We start from the raw sequence: 20,401 nt of genomic DNA, 5'->3' as shown, positions 1-20,401 counted from the left end.
TGGCCGTTCGGGCCAAGGAGATCGAGGACGTGACCGACAAAGAGAACCAAGGAGGGAAGAAAGGAGAGCGGACCAAGATAGAGAAAGAGACCGCGCTGATGAGAGAAGAGAAGCAGCAGAGCCAAGTGGCACCAAGGGAGCCCCCATCCTCACCATACTTGGAGGACCGGGGCAAGAGTCTACCAGAAAGGCCAAAGCCCATGCCAGGTTCATGGGAGTAGCAGAGAAGCCAAGCAAGATGGCGAAGACCGAGATGGTGATCTCCTTCTCGGATGACGACTTGGAAGGTGTGAGCTTTCCACATAAGGACGCCATAGTAGTACAGGTGGAGATAGCCAACCGACCCGTGCATAGGGTACTGATAGATACAGGGGCGTCCGTGGATGTACTCTCACTGGAAGCCTACCGCAAGTTCGGATTCGAAGACGATCAACTCAAGCTAGAGCCCACCTACTTCCATGGATTCTCGGGCGCCACCGCCTCCATTAGAGGCACTATAGAGCTACCCCTCACCTTTGGAGAGCACCCTCAACAGGTGACCATCATGGTAAACTTCATAGTCGTCAGGTCCATGGTATCGTTCAATGGCCTCCTAGGGCGACCTTCCCTGATAGCCCTTAAAGGTGTGGTGTCTCCACTCCACCTAAAGATGAAGTTCCCCATTGGCAACGGAGTGGGGGAAGTTCGAGGTGATCAAAAGAAGGCCAGAGAGTGCTACGCCACCTTCGTGAAGAAAAACAATGGCAACACACGAGGGATGGCACTATGCATAGAGAACCTGGTTAGTGACCAGAGAGATGAATTGACAAAGAAGAGAGGAAGATCGGTGGAGGACCTCATCCCCTGGCCACTCAGCAAAGACAACCCCTCCAAGGTTGTATAGATGGGATCACTACTGAGCAACAAACAGAAAGAAGAACTGGGGTACCTCCTCCAGACTAACATGGATGTCTTCGCATGGTCGACTGCAGACATGCCCGGCATTCCAAGATCCATAGCAGAGCACAAACTGCATGTAGACCCAACCAGGAATCCCATCCAGCGGAAGAGAAGAAATTTTGCCCTCGACCGACAGGCAGCCATCAAAGAAAAGGTCGAGAAGTTGAGCCGAGTAGGGTTCATCAGAGAAGAAAAGTTCCCTACCTGGCTTGCAAACGTGGTCATGGTACCCAAGCCTAACGGGAAGTAGAGGATGTGCGTCGACTACACTGACTTGAACAAGGCATGTCCCAAGGATGAGTACCCACTACCCAGGATCGATCTGTTGATCGATGCAACTGCAGGACATGAGATGCTGAGTTTCATGGACGCCTACTCCAGCTACAACCAAATCCTCATGCATGAGGATGACGAGTCTTACACCGCCTTCCGAACGGACAAGGAGAATTACTGCTACCGTGTCATGCCGTTCGGACTGAAGAATGCAGGGGCCACCTACCAGAGGATGGTCAACAAGATGTTCGAGGAACAAATTGGGCACAACATGGAGGTGTACGTGGATGACATGCTCGTGAAAAGCGTCCAAGCCCATCAGCACCTGGCTGACCTAAAAGAGGCATTCGCCCTACTGAGAAGAAACCAGATGAAACTCAACCCTGCGAAGTGTGCTTTCGGGGTGACATCCAAAAAATTCCTAGGGTTCATGGTCTCAGTACGAGGAATAGAAGCCAACCCATCCAAGATCAAGGCCATCCAAGAGATGGCACCACCTCGGATAGTCAGGGAAGTACAGAGGTTGAATGGAAGGATCGCCGCCCTATCAAGGTTCGTGTCACAGTCCGGAGACAAATGCCTACCATTCTTCAAGACGCTGAAGAACCTCCAAAGTCTTAAAGACTTTGCATGGACGGAGGAGTGCCAGAAAGCATTTGAAGAACTGAAGGTATACCTCGAGAACCCACCATTGCTTGGGCGCCCAGAGCCCAATGAAGAATTGTAGATCTACTTGGCGGTGACCCCCGTCGTGGTACCTAAGAATAGAGAAGGCGGACGTCGATAGAGTCTGGGGCGGACCGAATGAGCAACAATGATCGCGGACCGAACGAGCGTCAATGACCGCGGACCGAATGAGCAACAATGACCGCAGACCGAATGAGCATCAATGACCGCGGATCGAACGAGCGTCAATGACCGCGGACCAAACGAGCGTCAATGACCAAGAATCAAATGAGCGTCAATGACTGCAGACCGAATGGGTGTCCAAGGGCGCGAATCAGGATTGAATGGGCGTCACCATGCATCAATCAAAGGGGCGTCAACGGGCACGGATCAAACGAGGGCGCCATCAATGGGCGTCGACTCTTACAAAAAAAAAAAAAAAGAGAAGAAGAGGGTCAAGAGGCCACGGCTAAGAGACCACAGCCAAAGGCCACGGCCTATGGGCATCAACCCCTTAGGCAAGGAGACAACAATAAAAAAAAAAAGGGAAAGAAAGAATATACATACCAAGTACAAATGGGAGCGGATCGAAGGACTCCCAATAGGAGCGGATCGAGGACTCCTGAACGGGAGCGGATCGATGACTCCCAACAGGAGTGGATTGATGACACCCAAACAGGAGCGGATCGAAGGACTCCCAACAGGAGCGGATCGAAGATGAGCGCTGACCAAGCACAGATCGAGGACAAGCACAAGAGGCACAAGGGCAAGAAGCCAAGAAAGAAGCCACACACTATTCCTTGCCACCGAAAGGCAAACACTTGGGGGGCACCTAAAGATAAAGGCAAATGCCAAATGCATGTAAGAAAAAAAAATAAAGGAAGAAAAGGACCGTAGGCGACAGGCCATGGACATGGACGAGGTTCAAGGTCCGAGGTTCGAGGTTCGAGATTCGAGCAAAGAGGTGTCTGTGGCCAAAGACCAATTCAAAAGATAAAGAAATAAATAAAAATGCTACAGCCAAGGACCATAGGCGACAAACCATGGCCGAGGTTCAGGGTTCAAGGTTTGAGGTTCGAGGTTCAAGGTCCGAGGTTTGGGGAGTTCGGAAAGTTCGAGATGGTTCGAGTTCTAAGGATGGAGAATGCAACTGCTGATGCACTGTCCAGGCTAGCCAATGATGAACTCAGAAACCTGGCAAGTGCAGTGTACGCGAAAATATTACATGAGCAAACATACCAGGAGAAGGAGAAGCAAGTTAATGAGATTGAGGAGGGGCCTAGCTAGATGGACCCTATACTCAACAACCTACAGAATGACATCCTATCAGAAGACAAGGTTGAAGCAAGGAAGATGAGAATGAGAGCTCAAAAGTACACCGTCTTGGACGGAGTACTATATAAGAGGGGGGCCACAGCACCACTGCTTCGGTGCCTAGGACCCAAAGGAGCACAATATGCCCTGGCAGAGGTATACAAAGGGATCTGCGGAAGCCACATGGGAGGAAGAGCCCTAGCCTACAAGATCCTCCGTCAGGGACTCTACTGGCCAAGAATGCAACAGGAAGCCATCCAGTATGTCAAAGCCTGCGAGCAATGTCAGTTGCTCGCCCCAAGACCCCATCTACCCTCCACCAAGCTGACATCAATCATCAACCCCATTCCCTTTGCCATGTGGGGGGTGGACATCCTAGGGGACTTCACAGCAGCATCAGGCAACCGCAAGCACTTGGTGGTCGCCATAGACTACTTCACCAAGTGGGTGGAAGCCAAACCACTAGCCAAGATTACAGAGAATGAGATGGAGAAGTTCGTCCGTGACGACATCATCTACAGGTTCGGGGTACCAAAGATCACAGTCTCAGACAATGGGAAGCAGTTCAACAACCCCAAGTTCAGAGCTTTCTATTAGAGTTATAACATTGACTATCAGCCTGTTTCGATAGCATACCCACAGGTCAATGGTCAGCTGGAGGTCACAAACAGAACCCTATTGGATGGAATAAAGAAAAGATTAGAAGGAGCCAAAGGGAAGTGGGTCAAAAATTGCTAAGCATTCTGTGGGCATACAGTACCACAGTAAGGACACCCACAGGAGAAAGCCCATTCCGCCTGGCGTATGGCACAGAAGCACTATCACCAGTAGAAATCCTCGCCATGTCTCACAGAGTACTGCACTTTAACAAAAGAACATACACAGATGGACTGCGAGCGAACCTAGACTTCCTGGATGAGGTGCGTGAAAAAGCACTGCTAAGGAACGTGGCCTATCAGCAGCGAACAGCCAAATACTACAATGCTAGGGTGCGTGAAAGGTTATTCCATCAGGGAGACCTAGTCCTAAGAAGGGCAAGTGCATCACAACCAAGAAAAGAAGGGAAGCTATCAGCAAACTGGGAAGGACTCTATATAGTTTCCAAGCAGGTACGTCCAGGGACCTACCGCTTGAAAACTCCGGGGGGCAAGAAGGTAGACTGTACCAGGAACTCAGAACACCTGAAGAAGTATTACCAGTAGAAGTAGTAGCAGTAGATGGCATCACTATTTCAAGGATAATTTGAAAAAAATTTCATTGGAAGAGTTGGTTTCAAGAATACTCGTCTTCTTCTACTACTCAATCGAATCACTGCCACTGCATCAAGGCGTTATGCCGCCACTGAGGCTTTATGCCTAAGGCTTATGCCACCACCGAGGCTTTATGCCTAAGGCGTTATGCCACCACCAAGGCTTTATGCCTAAGGCATTATGCCACTACTGAGGCTTCATGCCTAAGGCGCTATGCCACTACTGAGGCTTCATGCCTAAGGCGTTATGCCACCACTGAGGCTTTATGCCTAAAGCGTTATCTCACCACGGAGGCTTTATGCCTAAGGCGTTATGCAACCACTGAGGCTTCATGCCTAAGGCGCTATGCCACCACTGAGGCTTCATGCCTAAGGCATTATGCCACCACTGAGGCTTTATGCCTAAGACTTATGCCACAACTGAGGCTTTACACCTAAGGCGTTATGCCACCACTGAGGCTTCATGCCTAAGGCGTTATGCCACCACTGATGCTTCATGCCTAAGGCGCTATGCCACTACTGAGGTTTCATGCTTAATGTATTATGCCACCCCCGAGGTTTTATACCAAAGGCGTTATGCCACCCCCGAGGCTTCATGCCTAGGGCGTTATGCCACCACTGAGGCTTCATGCCTAAGGCATTATGCAACCACCGAGGCTTTACGCCTAAGACGTTATGCCACCACCAAGGCTCTATGCCTAAGGCGTTATGCCACCGAGGTCCATAGACCACCGAGACAAGACATCCCTATAGACCGCCAACTACATGGGATTGCACAAATACGAGAACCATCAAAGCAACAAGGATCAAAGGCATGTCATATCAACATCACCAGAAGAAAAAGTAAAGTACATACAAAAGACAAAAAATAAGCATCACAATCCAAAAGTTCTCATCCAAAAAGTTATCATCCAAAAAGTCATCATCTAAAAGTTCAACATCCCAAAAGAGCATCTATAAAATCATGGGGCATCTGATAGAGGAGAAACCTCTGATCCAGAAGGAGACATCAAATCAGCCTCGACAAAAGGAACAACACTCTCCACTGGTGCGACCGCATCCTCCTCTGTAGCCATAGCACCGTCCTCAGGAGAGACACAAGCCACTGTAGCAGTCTTAGGTAGCAGCGTAGTGACCTCTGGGAATCTTAAGAAGTCATAATCAGGGGTCTTCTCCAGAACGCGAACCGCCAAGTCCGAGGAAGTCAAGACGCTAGCAATATGGGCCAATTTACTCCTAGGGTCGCCAACAGAGGTGGAAGCTCGGGAGGCCTGACGACTTCTACTAGGAGCGGAATCTCCAGAAGCCTCTTCCCCATCACTAGCAACGGGGGAAGGCAAGGAAGAAGAAGTATCCGAGGGGGAAGATGACCCCGAATAAAACGCCTCAACAGATCCAACTCCAACCAAAGTCCGATCAGAGTCGTCAGAGGAAGACATGAACAGACAAGGAAGCCAATGGGTTACTTACTCAGAACAAAGAGACGATCTCCCAAAACCAAGCGACCAGCAAGAAGAAGACCCGCCTGCAACCATCAGTGCAGGGTCAATCAATCAAAAAAAAATAATAATTTTGAATGTAGATGCTACATGAAAAAGCAAGAAAGGAAGAATAGTACTCACCAAGGACGTCGACCGAAGCCGGGTAGGCGCGGATCGCGATCAGATCAGGGGCGTGGACTACCAACAGGTGCGGACCTGGGTGCGAATCGCCTACAGGCGCAGATTGACCAAACAGATGGACTGCGGACCACCTACAGGCGCGGACCGCCCACGGGCAATGACCGCCTAAGAGCGCGGATCGACCAAGCAGACGGGCGCGGATTGTCCAAGCAGACAGGTGCGGATTGCCCACAGGCGCAGACCGCCTACGGGCGCGGATCGACCAAGCAGACAGGCGCGAACCGCCCAGGGGCGCGGACCGCCTACGAGAGCGGATCGACCAAGCAGACGGGCGCGGACGCCTACGAGGGCGGACCGAATGCACTTGGTGCAGATCGCTAGCAGGCACAGACCAAAGGGACCAGGCGCGGACCTCAAGAGGGGCGCGGATCGCCAAGAGGGGCACTGATCAAGCGACAGGCGTGGATCCGAATGGGCGTCGATCGAACTAGGTGTGGACCGGACTCGAAGGTATTAAACAAAAGGCGTGGACCGAGGCGAGCTAGGCACGCGAATGTGAGCACAAGGCAAGGACCAAGCACCGAGCCATGCATGCCATGAAGCAAACCAAGTCCAGAGGCAAGGCTAGAAGAGTCAAGCAAGCAAGTGGAAGACACTACTCCCCATGGTGCCCCAAGAACAAACACATGGGAGGCACAATGAATAGTAACAAAACTTAAAGCCAAGCAAACAGTGGAAAAGCAAGAGAGAGAATAAGAGAAATAGAAAAACAAAAAGTGAAAAGGGAGAATGAGACAAGAGTATATATCTACAAAAAGAAGGGAAAACAGAAAAAAGAGACAAAAAGATGGGGAAAGAGGGGTTTGAACCCATAACCTCTCCCTCACCAAGTTATTTACAAGCACACCCTTAGAGAAAAAATTATTCGTAGGGAGCCCCCTAGTTGATACAAGGAGATGGAGGATACTCTCTTGAGCACCCCGTTCCAAGAGAATGGGGGGCAAATGATAAACCCAAAATCACCCCAACCAATCAGAGATCGCCATGTGGCACGACCCAGAAAAGTGGGCCAAGACAGAGTCAGTGAAGCACCATCCACCAACACCCATGGGTGCGGCCACCCTTGGGCGCCAACCCCCTTGGGGGCGTGGACCTCCCTGGGCGCCAACCCCTTTGGACGCGGATCCCTTCTCCGAACACGTCATCCCCGGGCATGGCTTCCCCGGACACGTCATCCCCGGGGCACAGTCTCCCTCCAACACAGCAATCATCACTGCCATCAACAAGACACGGATCGCATCACCAAGGACTCTAGGCCACCGCCTATTGAGTCACGTAGTCTAAATGGACTCATTTACTAGGAACCTCATCTACCACGTAGACCTCGGTAGATGAGGTCTATCCACCAAGGATGCCAAGTCTATCAAGGACACTACTTCTAACAGGAAGACAACTATCAGGTCTACCGTGACACCACGTCTCACAGGAAAACAACCTATCAAGGAGGAATCCTACTACTCCGGGACTCTATCACTCACGGCAAACACTCTACATCAACTGGGACTCTCCACCCCGCCATACACTGCTATAAAAGGTAAGGTACACAACCCCATAGGGGACATCTTAACTCATATTGAATACTACTATTCATCTATTTGCTCAGAGAGATCTAACTTAAGTATCGGAGAGTCCTAAGCCGGAACCACACCGATTCTCCTTTGTCACCCAGGGTCTTTTGCAGGTTATGGCATTCGAAGGACTGCTGAGCGATTTCTTGACGCAACAACTACCACTTCCACTGATTAACACAACCCCCGCCCCCCCTTCTTCTCCTAATGGTCTCATTGACCCAGGGGTTGCAGCTCGCTCTAAAACCTCTCTTGCAAACCAAGCTGCTTATCATTGAATCACAACTTTATAAAATCATATTAATCCAAGTTGTGAGTTTTTGTTATCTCTTCCTTATTTAACTTAGGAGGCACTGCTAATTTTCTCTTTTTTAGGGCAAGAGCATAATTTTATAGCTGGAATTGAAATTTTATGAAACATCCCACCTGAACAGGCTAAGAAACCAAGGATTGGAATGAGACCAACCTGTCAGTCTCAATGGAGAGGCTCTGGCCAGAAAGGGCTACATAATTTCCTGCTTTTGAGATAGCAACCCAAAGAAAAAATCACTCCTGCAAATATAACGAAAGGTGCCTCTAATCACAAACATGGGAACTACTGAATCTTTGTGCACCAAGGGCATCTGGTCTTGATCGCGTGGATAGATTTTTTCTGAATTCTGTTGACAAAACAACTTCATCATCCGATAGCTTTCAAAATTTCAATGCAAAGTTGACAACTTGCCAGAAACTTTCCCATGGGAACTCAGCTGAAGTAACCTTGACTTGCAACTTAAGCACCCAAAGCTACTAAAATCATTTGTTCCAAGTGATCAGTCAACCACTTTTTCTCATCCAACCTCTCTTGTTTTGTTTCTTGGGGTACTCTAAATGGATTACAAGGAAACTCTCCCAACACAATAACTCCCGTGAGAAGGTGGGATTCAATCCCAAAGCACCTTAGCATTTCATTGACCTTGTCAATTCTTAACTAGCCATCCAGGGTTTCCTATAGTCCGTTTAATTAAATTGAGGTAAGTTGCCTCACTCTTAACTTCTCTCGTAACATCCTTGCCAAGAGTCGCAGCACCAAGTATTCAGATTTCATTTGTTCTCAATTACACAAGCACACCCCACTGTAAAGAATTGAATGCATACGGTTTAATGGAATAAACACCCTTTGATTTTGTATGGCATGATTGGCCAAAGCTATCATGTTAGTAAATTTTTTTTTTTTTTGATGGAAGTGTTATCACACAAACCACACACCAATCCCAAAAGGTTAACCGGTCATGTTAGTAATTGATATCCACCTAATGATTCTCAAATAACAAATCAACGATTAATTTTCTAAATCTTAAATTCGGTATCAATGATCTGATAAAAACAGGTAAAGGTTGTAACAATGAGGGAAATTTTAATCTTTATCTAATTGTCATCAAGTACTAAATTTTTTTCGAACCAGTGTTTCTTCCATACATCTTCAATGAGCTGATCTTCTGTTATGTCATCTGTCTTAAGAATGAAATAATATATAAACACATGATCATGATAATTCCACTAGAGTAAGAGAATAAACATCCATGTATACGACATATCATAGACAGTGATACTTGAATTATCATTTTAATCGACACATATGAACAACCACCAATGACAAATCTCAAAGGCTTTTCGAGCGAATGTCTTACTTAACCAGTCATAAAATCCCAAAGATTATGAAAGAATTCATTACAAACAATGTCAACAATATCACACTGATTAAAGTTCTCCCAAAGTCAAGATGTTACTTAGACTTTAAATCATGTATTATGAACCTCACTACAAACTCGATAGAAAACATCAATAAGCAAGATCCAAGCAAAACTATCCCACCAACCAAACTTGCTAATAAAAAACAAAGAAAACAATATTCAATACACATAATGTGTTTCAACAGTAAGTAAGGGGGTTAATGTTATGATATTTTATACATCCTTGATTTTTGAGCTCTAGGGTTAAAGAAGCAAGCTTTGTTATCATTAGGTTTCATCACATGACGTGTTTCAACAGCTAGCAAGGTTAAAGTTGTTATAATTTATGCACACTTGATATTTGGACTCTAGGGCTATAGAAGTAAGCTTTGCTATCATTAGGTTTCATCAGAGTTACAAATGTATTGAATATTGTCATCTCTTTGTTTTTGATTAGCAAATTGTGTAGGCGGATAGTACTACTTAAATCTTGTTTACTGATGTTCTCTGTCGATGTTGCAATCGGATTCATATTACATGATCTAAAGCCTAAGCAATATCTTGACTGTGGGGAAGTTCTAATCAATATAATATTATTGATCTCGTTTATAATGGGTTTTTTATCATCCTTAGGACCTTATGGCTGGTTAAGTGAGACATTCCCTTGAAAAATCAAGCCTTTGAGATTCATCATTAATGGTTGTTCATATATGTTGACTGGAGTGATAACTATAATATCACTATCAATAATATGTCATGTACAAGTATGAATATTCTCTTATTTTGGTGAAGTCATCATGGCCATGAACTTATTTATATACTATTTCATTCCTAAAACAAAGGACATACCAGAAGACCAGTTCGTTGAAAATGTATGGAAGAAACACTGGTTCGAAATAGATTGGTAGTACCTGATGACAATTAGAAAAAAAGATTAAATTACTCTCATCTTTACACAAATAATATATATATTAAACACAAAGGAAACAAATATTTGGAGAAGTTTAAGAAAAAGTAGATTCACGAGCAATCTCCATTCCTCAAGCTTTGTAGCAGCTGCAAATAATCTCGATCTTCTGGACTAATGTATCTGCAAGTATTATCCAAAAAGAAAACAAATGAAATTTTCATAGAAATCTTAACTGGTGAGTAAGTATCGGCAGGGAAAGCTAAAGGCCGCAAAATTATTTTAATTTTTTTAGCTTTTTGGCCCTCATATTGATAGCACATCATCAACTTCAAAGGTATGAAAAGGAAAGAATAGAAATTTAGACACATGCTCAAACAAGAAATAAGAGAGTTAAATATTCATACCCATGCCGAAATAAGAAATCAATGATGACTAGAGCACAATTTGCCTTGAAAAACTGTGTTCTCCGTATGATATTTGCAACATGAATCACAGAGATCAACTTGAAGCTCTCTACCTCTCCATCTGCCACATGTGATTTAAACTAAAACAATCAGTGTGTCAAATTGGAACTGTATGAAGATGCTCAAGTGAAATTAAGGAAATTTCTGCACTATCGTAGTATCTCAATGAAATGAAAGTGAACACCATCACTCACAAGCTTACCTTGATTTTTAGGGATAAAACCATCAGGTAGTTTTAAATCGTAGCAAAACAGAACATCTCTTTTGTACCTATAACCATCAATGTCCATATAAGAAACCGCACCAACTGGGACGGCTCTGCAAAACAAGCATTTCTTTTACTTCACTATCCCAACCATAGTTAATTTGGCAAGCAATAGAGAAGAAAGATGTTGGACAAGTTTTAAAGATATGCATAGTAGGGTAGTGACTAGTGGCTAATGTAAAAACCTGTGAGGGGCAGGGTAGTGAATTCCCAATTACATCAAGGATCAGCTTTAAGCTCATATTTGTTTGCGCTAATCATAGACGAGCTTACTAAAGACATCCAAAATCAGACACCTTGGTGACGCAGTTAGATGTTGGACTGATTAAGGCTTATTTGGGATTAACATGCAATATTTAGTTTATTGTAGGAAGTTGAGTAGATACGTAGGGCATTTTGCTTGGGGTTTTTTAGTTTCTATTTCAATTTGTTTCTTCTTTTAGCTGGTTGCCAATTTAGTTAGGTTTCCATTTCCAAGCAAGAGTCTTCTTTATAACCATGTAATATGGTAGAGTAAATCAGATTTGAAGAGAATGAGCTGAAAGAATTGGCTTGAGTTTACGAGTGCCTATGAGGCTGCGTTGTGCGATTTTCTTCCTGTTCCTTTTTCTTCTACCAAGTTGCGTTTCGTGTTACTGTTGACATTATCAGGCTGAGAAGGAAGAGAGCGAACTCCCTGCTGCTCTTTGGATTTGACCTGAGATCCTAATCAAAGGCAGTCCCCTCATGGGTGAGATCCTAATCCAAGGGTTTCATCACCCAAATCAACCCCTGTTGCGAGGATCAAGTCGAAGCAAGGACCTGTTTCCCTGATTACTGCCAGATCTGGTTTCAGGTCTCTCCGGTCCCTCTTCTGCTAGTTTATTCTAATCGATAACTTGTGCATTTGAGAGGCCTTGGATTATGGTTGCTACCCCCAGAATTTCAGAAGGAAATACCTTCAGACGAAAGAGATCTCTCGACGAGGTTGAAGCCCTGTTTTTCCACCTGGTTCTGTTAAACGAAGGTTGAAGACAACCTCACGGTTGTGTTTCTAAATCCTTTTAGATATTTGTTTCCAGGTTTGACCCTCCCCTTCTCCTATTAACTCCTATTGTCCTTATTTGTCTCCTCTTCCTAGTTTATCCCTTTTACTAATACATTGCATTCCATTCACTTGACTTCCATTTAATTACGATACTGCCATTCCCTTATAATTCAGTTATATACCAGTCTGCCATTACTCTTATAAAACCTTCAAATAGTTACTGTTTTGCCACTTGTGCTTAAATTTTAAGTTATCTGACACTTGGATGGGCCCATAAGCGATCCGAGCAGGGTTTTCGAACCCCGGATCTGCATCACTTGGTGTATGTTTTTTGCTGATGATATTGTTTTGGTGGATGAAACACAAAAGTAAAGATAAATGTAAAGTGGACTATGCAGATCAACCTTGGAATCAAAAGGTTTTAAGATATGTAGAATAAGAAAGTATATTGTGTATAACTTTAGTAACAATAGGATTAAAAGTAAGGTGGTGAAAATTGATGATAGAGACTAGGGAGATACGCAAAGTGAAAATTTTAGGTATCTAGGTTCAATCATAATAAAGCAGGAATAGAAAATGAAGTTGCACAAAGAATTAGAATAGGATGGATGAAGTGGAGGGGTGTTTTCGGAGTGTTGTCTGATTGACATATTCCTTTAGAACTCCAAGGAAAATTTTATAGTACAGTTATACGACCAGCAATGATGTATGGCGCTGAATGTGGCAGTGAAGAAACAACATATTAACAAATTTAGTGCAACTGAAATGAGGATGTTGAGATGGATGAGAGGTCAAACTAGAAAAGATAAAATGAGGAATGAACAAATTAGAACTAATTTAGGAGTACCTTTGATACAGGATAAGTTGCGAGAAAGTCGTTTGAGGTGGCACAGACATGCGCAACGGGGGCCTTGAATGCTCCACTACGGAGGGGTGATTGGATTCAGATTGAAAGAGCTAAAATTGCTAGGGGTAGACCTAAAATGACTCTAGAAGAAGTGGTGAGGAAAGATATGCATAGCTTAGGACTAGTAAACAAGTTAGCTTTGAATAGAGCTGATTGGAGAAAAAGGATCCACGTAATCGATCCCATTTAGTTGGTATAAGGCTAAGTTGGGTTGAGTTGTATCCCAACCATGCAAGAAATATGAAAAGCAATCAGTTATTGTACAACCTGATTTAGTTAAGTAACATAAATTCCTTCAAAAGATTCTCCTTTCTGAGAGTTTACTTCTACGAATGTGCTTTTGACAACAAAAATCAATTACAGAATCAGGTTGGACTATCTGATAAGGTAGCTCAGAAGGAAAACATACCCACTGGATATGGATCTCGGTATTCCTGCTTCCTCTTCACATTCCTTCAAAAGGTTCTCCTTACAGGTGATACCATGGGGCTGCAAATACCATGGAAGACAACATGAGCTATAGATAAAGGTCAGGTTAGATTAATGAACAATGCTCAAGTGCCAGAAAAAATAGACTTTTGGCAAACTGCTCAACTCAATGGCTATAACTGTAAGTTATGAGGTAAAAAGAACGTGTTGACTCAAGTTTTGTAGTAAGGACGGTTACTTGAAGACCTTTGGCTCAAGTTCAAGACTAGGATTCCTTCTGTCGAAACAAGTACAGTCCTAACTTTCTTCTCAAACTTAAATAAATGCAAGCATAACATCTCAACCCTGAAATATATGACAACCAGAAGTCTGGGCACATCCAAACAGAAAATAGGCAATTCATGAGTTCAAATCCCAATTTTCCTTGCATCAAAATGCTATTCCTAGACGCCAAGAGCTTTTTCCATGGTATAAATTGCACCTGAAATTTAGAGAAACATGACTTCTTGATTGTTCCCTCAAACATTAAAACAAACAACTAAAAATGAACACCTTTCCTAGCCTAGCTTCTTATGTACTGTGTCAAGAAACAAGTTTGTTTGAGTCACACGCCATGAAAAAGCAGTAGGATCTCACATATTACAAGTAGGGAGTACAGACTAACAGAATAGGATAAGTCACCCTACTAAAGCTGGCTTCTGTCGCCATCTGGCAGGGAATCGTGGATTCACGGACAGTGATTATGGGATTTTGGGTGTTGAGTTTCTCTTCTTGATTTTGAAGCCATTCTTTGTCCAAAAGTCAAAGTGATTGCAAATCCCAAAAGACAGGTCCAACATTATTTTAACTGGACTAGTTAAGATTGTTGGCAGAAACAGTAAGCATAAACTATCACTGAAATAGGAAAGTATACAGGATTTCTACAATAATTATGATGTTGAAGACAAGGAACAGGGTCCATACTATTAATATTTAGTCAAATATACAATTTTAACATACCAGGCCTCCAGCAACTAGATGATCTAGCATTCCAGGAAAAGTGGGTTTCACTTCACTTCTCTTTCCTATCCACAAGAATTTCTTCCCATCCCTATCAACGTACCCATTCATATGCACACCATAAGCCTATTCTCAAAGAAACATTATTAAAAAAAAAAAAAGAGTCAACAAGAGGAAATGTAAGGAAATAAATTCATCAGAAATATGAGCTTGACAAAAAAAGTCACGTCAAATCTTTGAAACGAGTAGAAGAATATATACATTAACTTGAAGCCAAAATCTTAAATAAGTTTTTCTTTTGTGTGTGTGTGTGTGTGTGTTTAAGCTTAAATATGTTTTGACTTGTATGAAATGAAGCATTCATCAAAGCAATTCTCATCTCAAATTTTAAACTTTCAAAAGAAGGAAAAAAGAACTGACGACAAAGGCGCACTGGAGTTTTATGAATTTAATTGTAAAAAAGCTTGGTACATGTAACTTTCAGCGTCCCAATGCATGAGGCTTCCGCTACTGCAGGGTCTAGGGGGGGGGCAAAGGTACGCAGCCTTACCTCCGCTTCGCGGAGATGCTGATTCTATGTTTCGAACCTGCAACCTAATGGTTGCAATAGAGAAAATGTCTTTTCTTTAGAAGAGCTATCTCCATGGAACAAACAAAACACCTGGTACTGACGTTACTGGTGCTCTTAACTTCTTCATCTAAAAATATCTCTAATGTTTTTCATACCTGTTACTCACACAAACATAATGAACCATAGCATGGGCATAAGGAAGCTCAGAAGGAATGCAAAATCAATCGCAAGTTCACAAGCAGATATATCCCAAACTCTCCATACTGAAAACCTAATCCATGAACCACTAACCAAATAGATTACCTAATAGATTAGTTTCTACCTGAACTTTGCACAACCTATAGATCTGTTTCTTCGTAAGAACCCAATTTGGTGCTCTTCCGTCGGAACCCAAGTCAAAGACCCAATTCCAGCTTAGCTAGATATTAAACAACGATTTACAAACTATATGAACCATATTTGAAACTAATAACTAAATTTTCAGTGCCAGTTAAAGAATTACCTCAAGGAATTATCCTCGTCAACTAATTTTTTTCGTAAGTAACTAGTTTATTAGAAGAGGATTCTAATGGAAGAGAAATAGTACAGCACAGTATACACTCCTGGTAAACTAGACAATTGTTGAGAACCATGGGATCAGTATTTTATCTCTTTATATTAGGGTTTTATGTTATTTCCCTGTTTCCTTTTTGCCCTCTTAGGGTTGTAATCTCATTATAAATAAGGGGACCTCTGTCATTAATGACAAGTCAATCCATTTTTGCTCTGGAGTCTAATGTTTTTTCTTGCTTTAATTCTTTCCATGCTATGCTTCATACTCAGTTTAATGCCTCTGTCAGGGTCTTACGCAGTGATAATGGCACTGAATACCTTGACCATGCTTTTCAGGAGTACCTCTCTTCCCATGGCATTCTCTCCCAAACTTCCTGTGTTCGGACTCCAGAGCAGAATGGCATCCCTGAACGGACAATTCGGCATCTCCTGGATGTTGCTCGGGCCTTGATGTTTACCACTGCTGTCCCAAAACACTATTGGGGAGATGCTGTCCTAACAGCAGCACCCTACCTTATTAATCGGCTTCCCTCTAGTGTTCTTAACTTTAAGACACAGTTGTCTTTTCTCCCTGACCCTGCCATTGCCACTTCCCTACCTCCCAAAGTTTTTGGTTGTGTGTGCTTTGTACACAACTCCTCCCCTACTCATTCTAAGTTGGATCCTCAAACTTTTAAGTGTTTTTTCCTAGGAAACTCGACCTCCCAAAAGGGTTATAAATGCGATCACCCTCCATCTCGCCAGCTCTATATCACCATGGATGTTACTTTCCATGAGCAGGATCCCTATTTCACGCTTCCTCTTCAGGGGGAGAGTCTTGAGGAAGAGCAAGTGTGCCCTGTTTCTCCCATGGTTGTTGCTAATATTGATGATATTATTCCTGCTATTTCTAACATCCCAGTTCAGGGGGAGTCTGACATTACATTTCAGGGGGAGCCTCCAAGTAACAACAATAATAATGAGAAAGGATCTGCTCCTGCCCCCTTGGATGTAATAACCTACACTCGGAATAGATCCAAGCACAAGGAGACCATGAGAGAACAACCATTACTCATTGTGGCGCCCTCCCCAGATGCGCTGTCTCCATCAGGTAATCTTTCTCCTTCTGTTATTGCTAACATTGATGATCGTCCCATTGCCTTAAGAGAAGGCGTTTGTTCTTGCACTCAACACCCTATTTCTCATTTTGTATCTTATGAGTCCCTTTCTCCTTCCCATTTTGCTTTTGTCTCTTCCTTGTCTTCTGTGTATGTTCCACAGGATTGGAAGGAAGGCATTAATTATCAAAAGTGGAAGGGTACTAAGGTAGAAGAGATGCAAGCTTTGGACAAGAATGGTACATGGGAACTTGTTCCACGTCCCTAAGGGAAGAAATTAGTTAGGTGCAAGTGGGTGTTTACAGTCAAGCAAAGGGCTGGTGGTACAGTTGAAAGGTACAAGGCTCGTCTGGTAGGCAAAGGCTTTACCCAGACCTATGGGATAGACTACCAAGAAACCTTTGCCCCCTTGGCAAAGATGAATTTGGTTAGAGCTTTACTATCCTGGGCTGCTAACCTAGGATGGAACCTGCAACAACTAGACGTCAAAAATGCCTTCTTGAATGGTGAACTCGAAGAAGAGGTTTACATGGATTTGCCTCGTGGGTTTGATTCAACCCCACAACTGGCAAAGTATGCAAGTCACAAAAGCTCCTTTATGGACTCAAACAATCTCCTAGGGCCTGGTTTGGTCGCTTCTTAAAGGCCATGAAGAAATTTGGGTACCATCAAAGCCAAGCTGATCATACTCAGTGTCACAAGTCAGGACCTTTTGCTTCTAACTCGATTGAGTATTAAGTAGATGAGTTTCTTCAGATTGAAACTCTAAATTCAAAATATAATCCAAAACTAACTAGCCTATCTCCTACAACTCTTAACTCTAGCTAAAACTCTAATAAAAATAGAAATTAAGAAATAGGTGAGCAATATCTCGTGCCTGCCACCTTGTAATCAAGATATAGGTGAGCACCTGGCCTATCCCCCAAACCCCCACGAGGGGGGAGGGAAGTTATCGATTCTTTCAACATGTAACTAGCATTTCAGCAACAATTAGCCATCACTAAATCCTCTCTTTTTTATTTGATGAATAGTTAGCACCTCATCTTGGGAGATATATCTCCACCCTCAAGGATTCAAAAATACCCTGTACAGCAGAACAAAATTCGACCCTAAAAAACACCCTTTTAACATCATTTTTTCAAATTCTGCCATCAATCCTGTAACTAGCATTTCAGCAACAATTAGCCATCGCTAAATCCTCTTTTTTTTATTTGATGAATAGTTGGCACCTCATCTTGGGAGATATATCTCCACCCTCAAGGAGCCCTTTCTGATCTGTCCCTCGATTCAAAAGTACCCTGTCTAGCAGAACAAAATCTGACCCTAAAAAACACCCTTTAAATACCATTTTTCCAAATTCTGCCATCAATCCTTCCCACTACCATCACCACCCCCCACCCCCCAATATATATATATATATATCACAAGATTCCTATCCACCAAGTCACAGCTGGAATGATTTTCCCACACCACTATTGTTGATTGTTGAACCTTAGTTAATCACCAACCAATAGAGCCAAAGAAAGTCATCACATAACCTGCTTCAGTCTAGTTACTATAGAAACATGATAATATTTTAACTTTGGACAGAACAATAGTTAGTTTCTCATTATCATTACTTTATGCAGAAACCCAGTTGCACTCAACAAACCCAAAGTCATGTACACTTCCATCTATATTTCAGATTCAAAGCCCAAAAATCAATTTATATCAAATATGAGGAGATCAATCTGTTGAAATTCGTCCTTATTCATTAAAATAAACCGCAATTCCAAAAAGGGGGGAAGTGATCTCAGGAAAATTTGATAATTCCAATAATGATCTTACGAAAAAATTGAGCATGAGAAGTGAAGAAGAAGAATCATGTTAGACCTTTATCCCAAAGTAGGGAGCAGCTGCACGTTCTAAAGAGAAAAACACCGGCATGTCAAATGATGATTTCACAGGGTATAGCTGATTCAGATCAATATAAACAATGGTTAGCAAAACAAAGGGGGCAAAAAAACTACCAACTTGAAAATTGAGTTTCAGATAATTGCAACTAAATATGTCATAACTTCAATTATAGATGGAGATTCTATTCAAGTTAGATTACTGATTGTCAAGAAGGCACTAGAACTGACAGTTTACTTTTCTTAAATTAAAACAACTGCTACGAACATGATACCGTTAAGTTGAGAAATAACAGCAACCAAAACAAAGCTGAGGTAAAACAGAAAAATTTACTGTTAAATGATCACAAGAAGTACCTCATTCCGTATACCTGGAATCAATCTTTCTCCCAAGCATCTGATTACATCTCCGACTGCGCCTGTCCTATCCTCTGGTGACCCAAGTAATGGATGTAGAGTGACATAGCCACGACAATGGCTACTGTACGAATTATCTTCCCCAAAAACAAACACATCATTGAACTTCCTGAGATGGTCTGCAAAGCTGGCTTAACTTAAATGAGATTATTATTGGTACGTCAACCCCTTTTCATTTCTGTAACAGCAAGGCTTTTAGGAAATAAGAATTCTTCAAATAGCATCACATACCCGTTATGGATATATCCAACGATTCGTCCCTCGATAACAAAAGGAAGGAACTCAGACTGCATTTCCTGTGAGCAAGCGAGGCAAAAATTGAAAAACTTATCTTCTTTGGTAAACAAATTAAAGTTCAAATCATTGAAGAAGCTCAAAAAAATCAAATTAAGAGGGAATTCAAATAGACTATTAAATAGGAGAGTAAGATAGGCTTACAGAACCACGATTGCACGCACTTATCCTTTCGAAGTACCTTTGAAAGTCCAAAGAATCATCTACGGCATCCTCAGCTTGGGAAATTCGGAAAACGTCATCCCAACTGAAGCTACCCGCCACCAAAGAACGAGAGCGAACTATTGTAGGGTTGAAACTGAAATTCAAAGAACGGGAGCGAACTATTGTCCGGTTGATACCGAAATTCGAAAAACTTGTAAAAGAAGTGATCTTGGTTCGAAGAAGAGGGGAAAGAGAGAAATTGCAGAGAGAAGCCAAGGAGATCGGGACTCGATGAGAGAGAGATGCATTGCAGGCCATAAGAGCTCCTCTAACGTGTGCACTGCTCAAGTGTCGATTTGACGGCGTCTTACGAGTCTTCCTTTCGCCCTTTCGTGCTTGATCGGTAGCTTCAACTCGACCCAACAAAACCTAGTTTTTCCTCAGATTCCCCGTACTGGAGATTTTATTGGAAATAAAAGAAGACGAAAATCTTCGAATTAATAATTACAAATTTAATAAAGCTGCAATCCAGAGGTCCACCTTGAGTCAGTTTTGAACTTATAACTTCCACATGTTCAACTTCTACAAATTGAAAAAAGAGACGAAAGTTTTCAGCACGGCAGAAAAAGTACAGCCATTAATGGCCATAAAATGATGCCGACGTTGCAGATACTTTTAGGCGATCCCTCTATATGTGGCAACGGAGCTTGAATAATTGCAGGGGATGCATGGCCCTTGCTAATGGTAATGCATGCAAAAGTATCAATAGGGGTGGGTGGAATTTTCATATTCCATCCATCGCTTCGCGCTTCGATCGCCCCTGTGTATCCGCACGCTGGCAGGTAGGGGCATCTTTATGTGATTCACTACGTTTACTTAGGCACATCTGCAAAAAGATCCTGTGCATTCGGGCAATCGGACTGCATGTGCAACACCAGGCTCAAGGTGGAGCGCTTGGACCGCCTTACCCCTACTCGGGGGGCAAGGCGCTTGAGCAGGGGTAAGGCAGTCAAAATGCACCGCTTTGAGT

The 20,401-nt window shown here is 43.1% G+C and overlaps 1 protein-coding gene across 5 annotated transcripts; it reads right to left on the bottom strand.

Moving 5' to 3' along the window:
- Positions 1-10,296: 10,296 nt before the first annotated feature.
- LOC122670537 (nudix hydrolase 20, chloroplastic-like) lies at positions 10,297-19,779 on the bottom strand. Of its 5 annotated transcripts, XM_043867459.1 has the most exons (10): positions 19,584-19,774; positions 19,372-19,541; positions 19,165-19,229; positions 18,874-19,060; positions 18,497-18,577; positions 14,405-14,530; positions 13,356-13,465; positions 10,980-11,095; positions 10,718-10,838; positions 10,297-10,493 (listed from the first exon to the last, which is right to left on the bottom strand). In XM_043867459.1, the coding sequence occupies exons 1-10, from the start codon at positions 19,687-19,689 to the stop codon at positions 10,424-10,426; spliced, it is 1,152 nt and encodes a 383-aa protein (XP_043723394.1). In that variant the 5' UTR covers positions 19,690-19,774; the 3' UTR covers positions 10,297-10,423. The 5 variants fall into 5 exon arrangements, with proteins under 5 accessions (XP_043723394.1, XP_043723395.1, XP_043723396.1 ...); XM_043867460.1 differs by lacking the exon at positions 14,405-14,530 and having other exon boundaries at positions 19,584-19,776; XM_043867461.1 differs by lacking the exon at positions 14,405-14,530 and having other exon boundaries at positions 13,386-13,465.
- Positions 19,780-20,401: the final 622 nt, after the last annotated feature.

The sequence above is a fragment of the Telopea speciosissima genome, chromosome 8 (genome assembly GCF_018873765.1).
Source record: "Telopea speciosissima isolate NSW1024214 ecotype Mountain lineage chromosome 8, Tspe_v1, whole genome shotgun sequence".
Lineage (NCBI taxonomy): Eukaryota > Viridiplantae > Streptophyta > Magnoliopsida > Proteales > Proteaceae > Telopea > Telopea speciosissima.
This window is presented reverse-complemented; position numbering and strand designations above follow the sequence as displayed.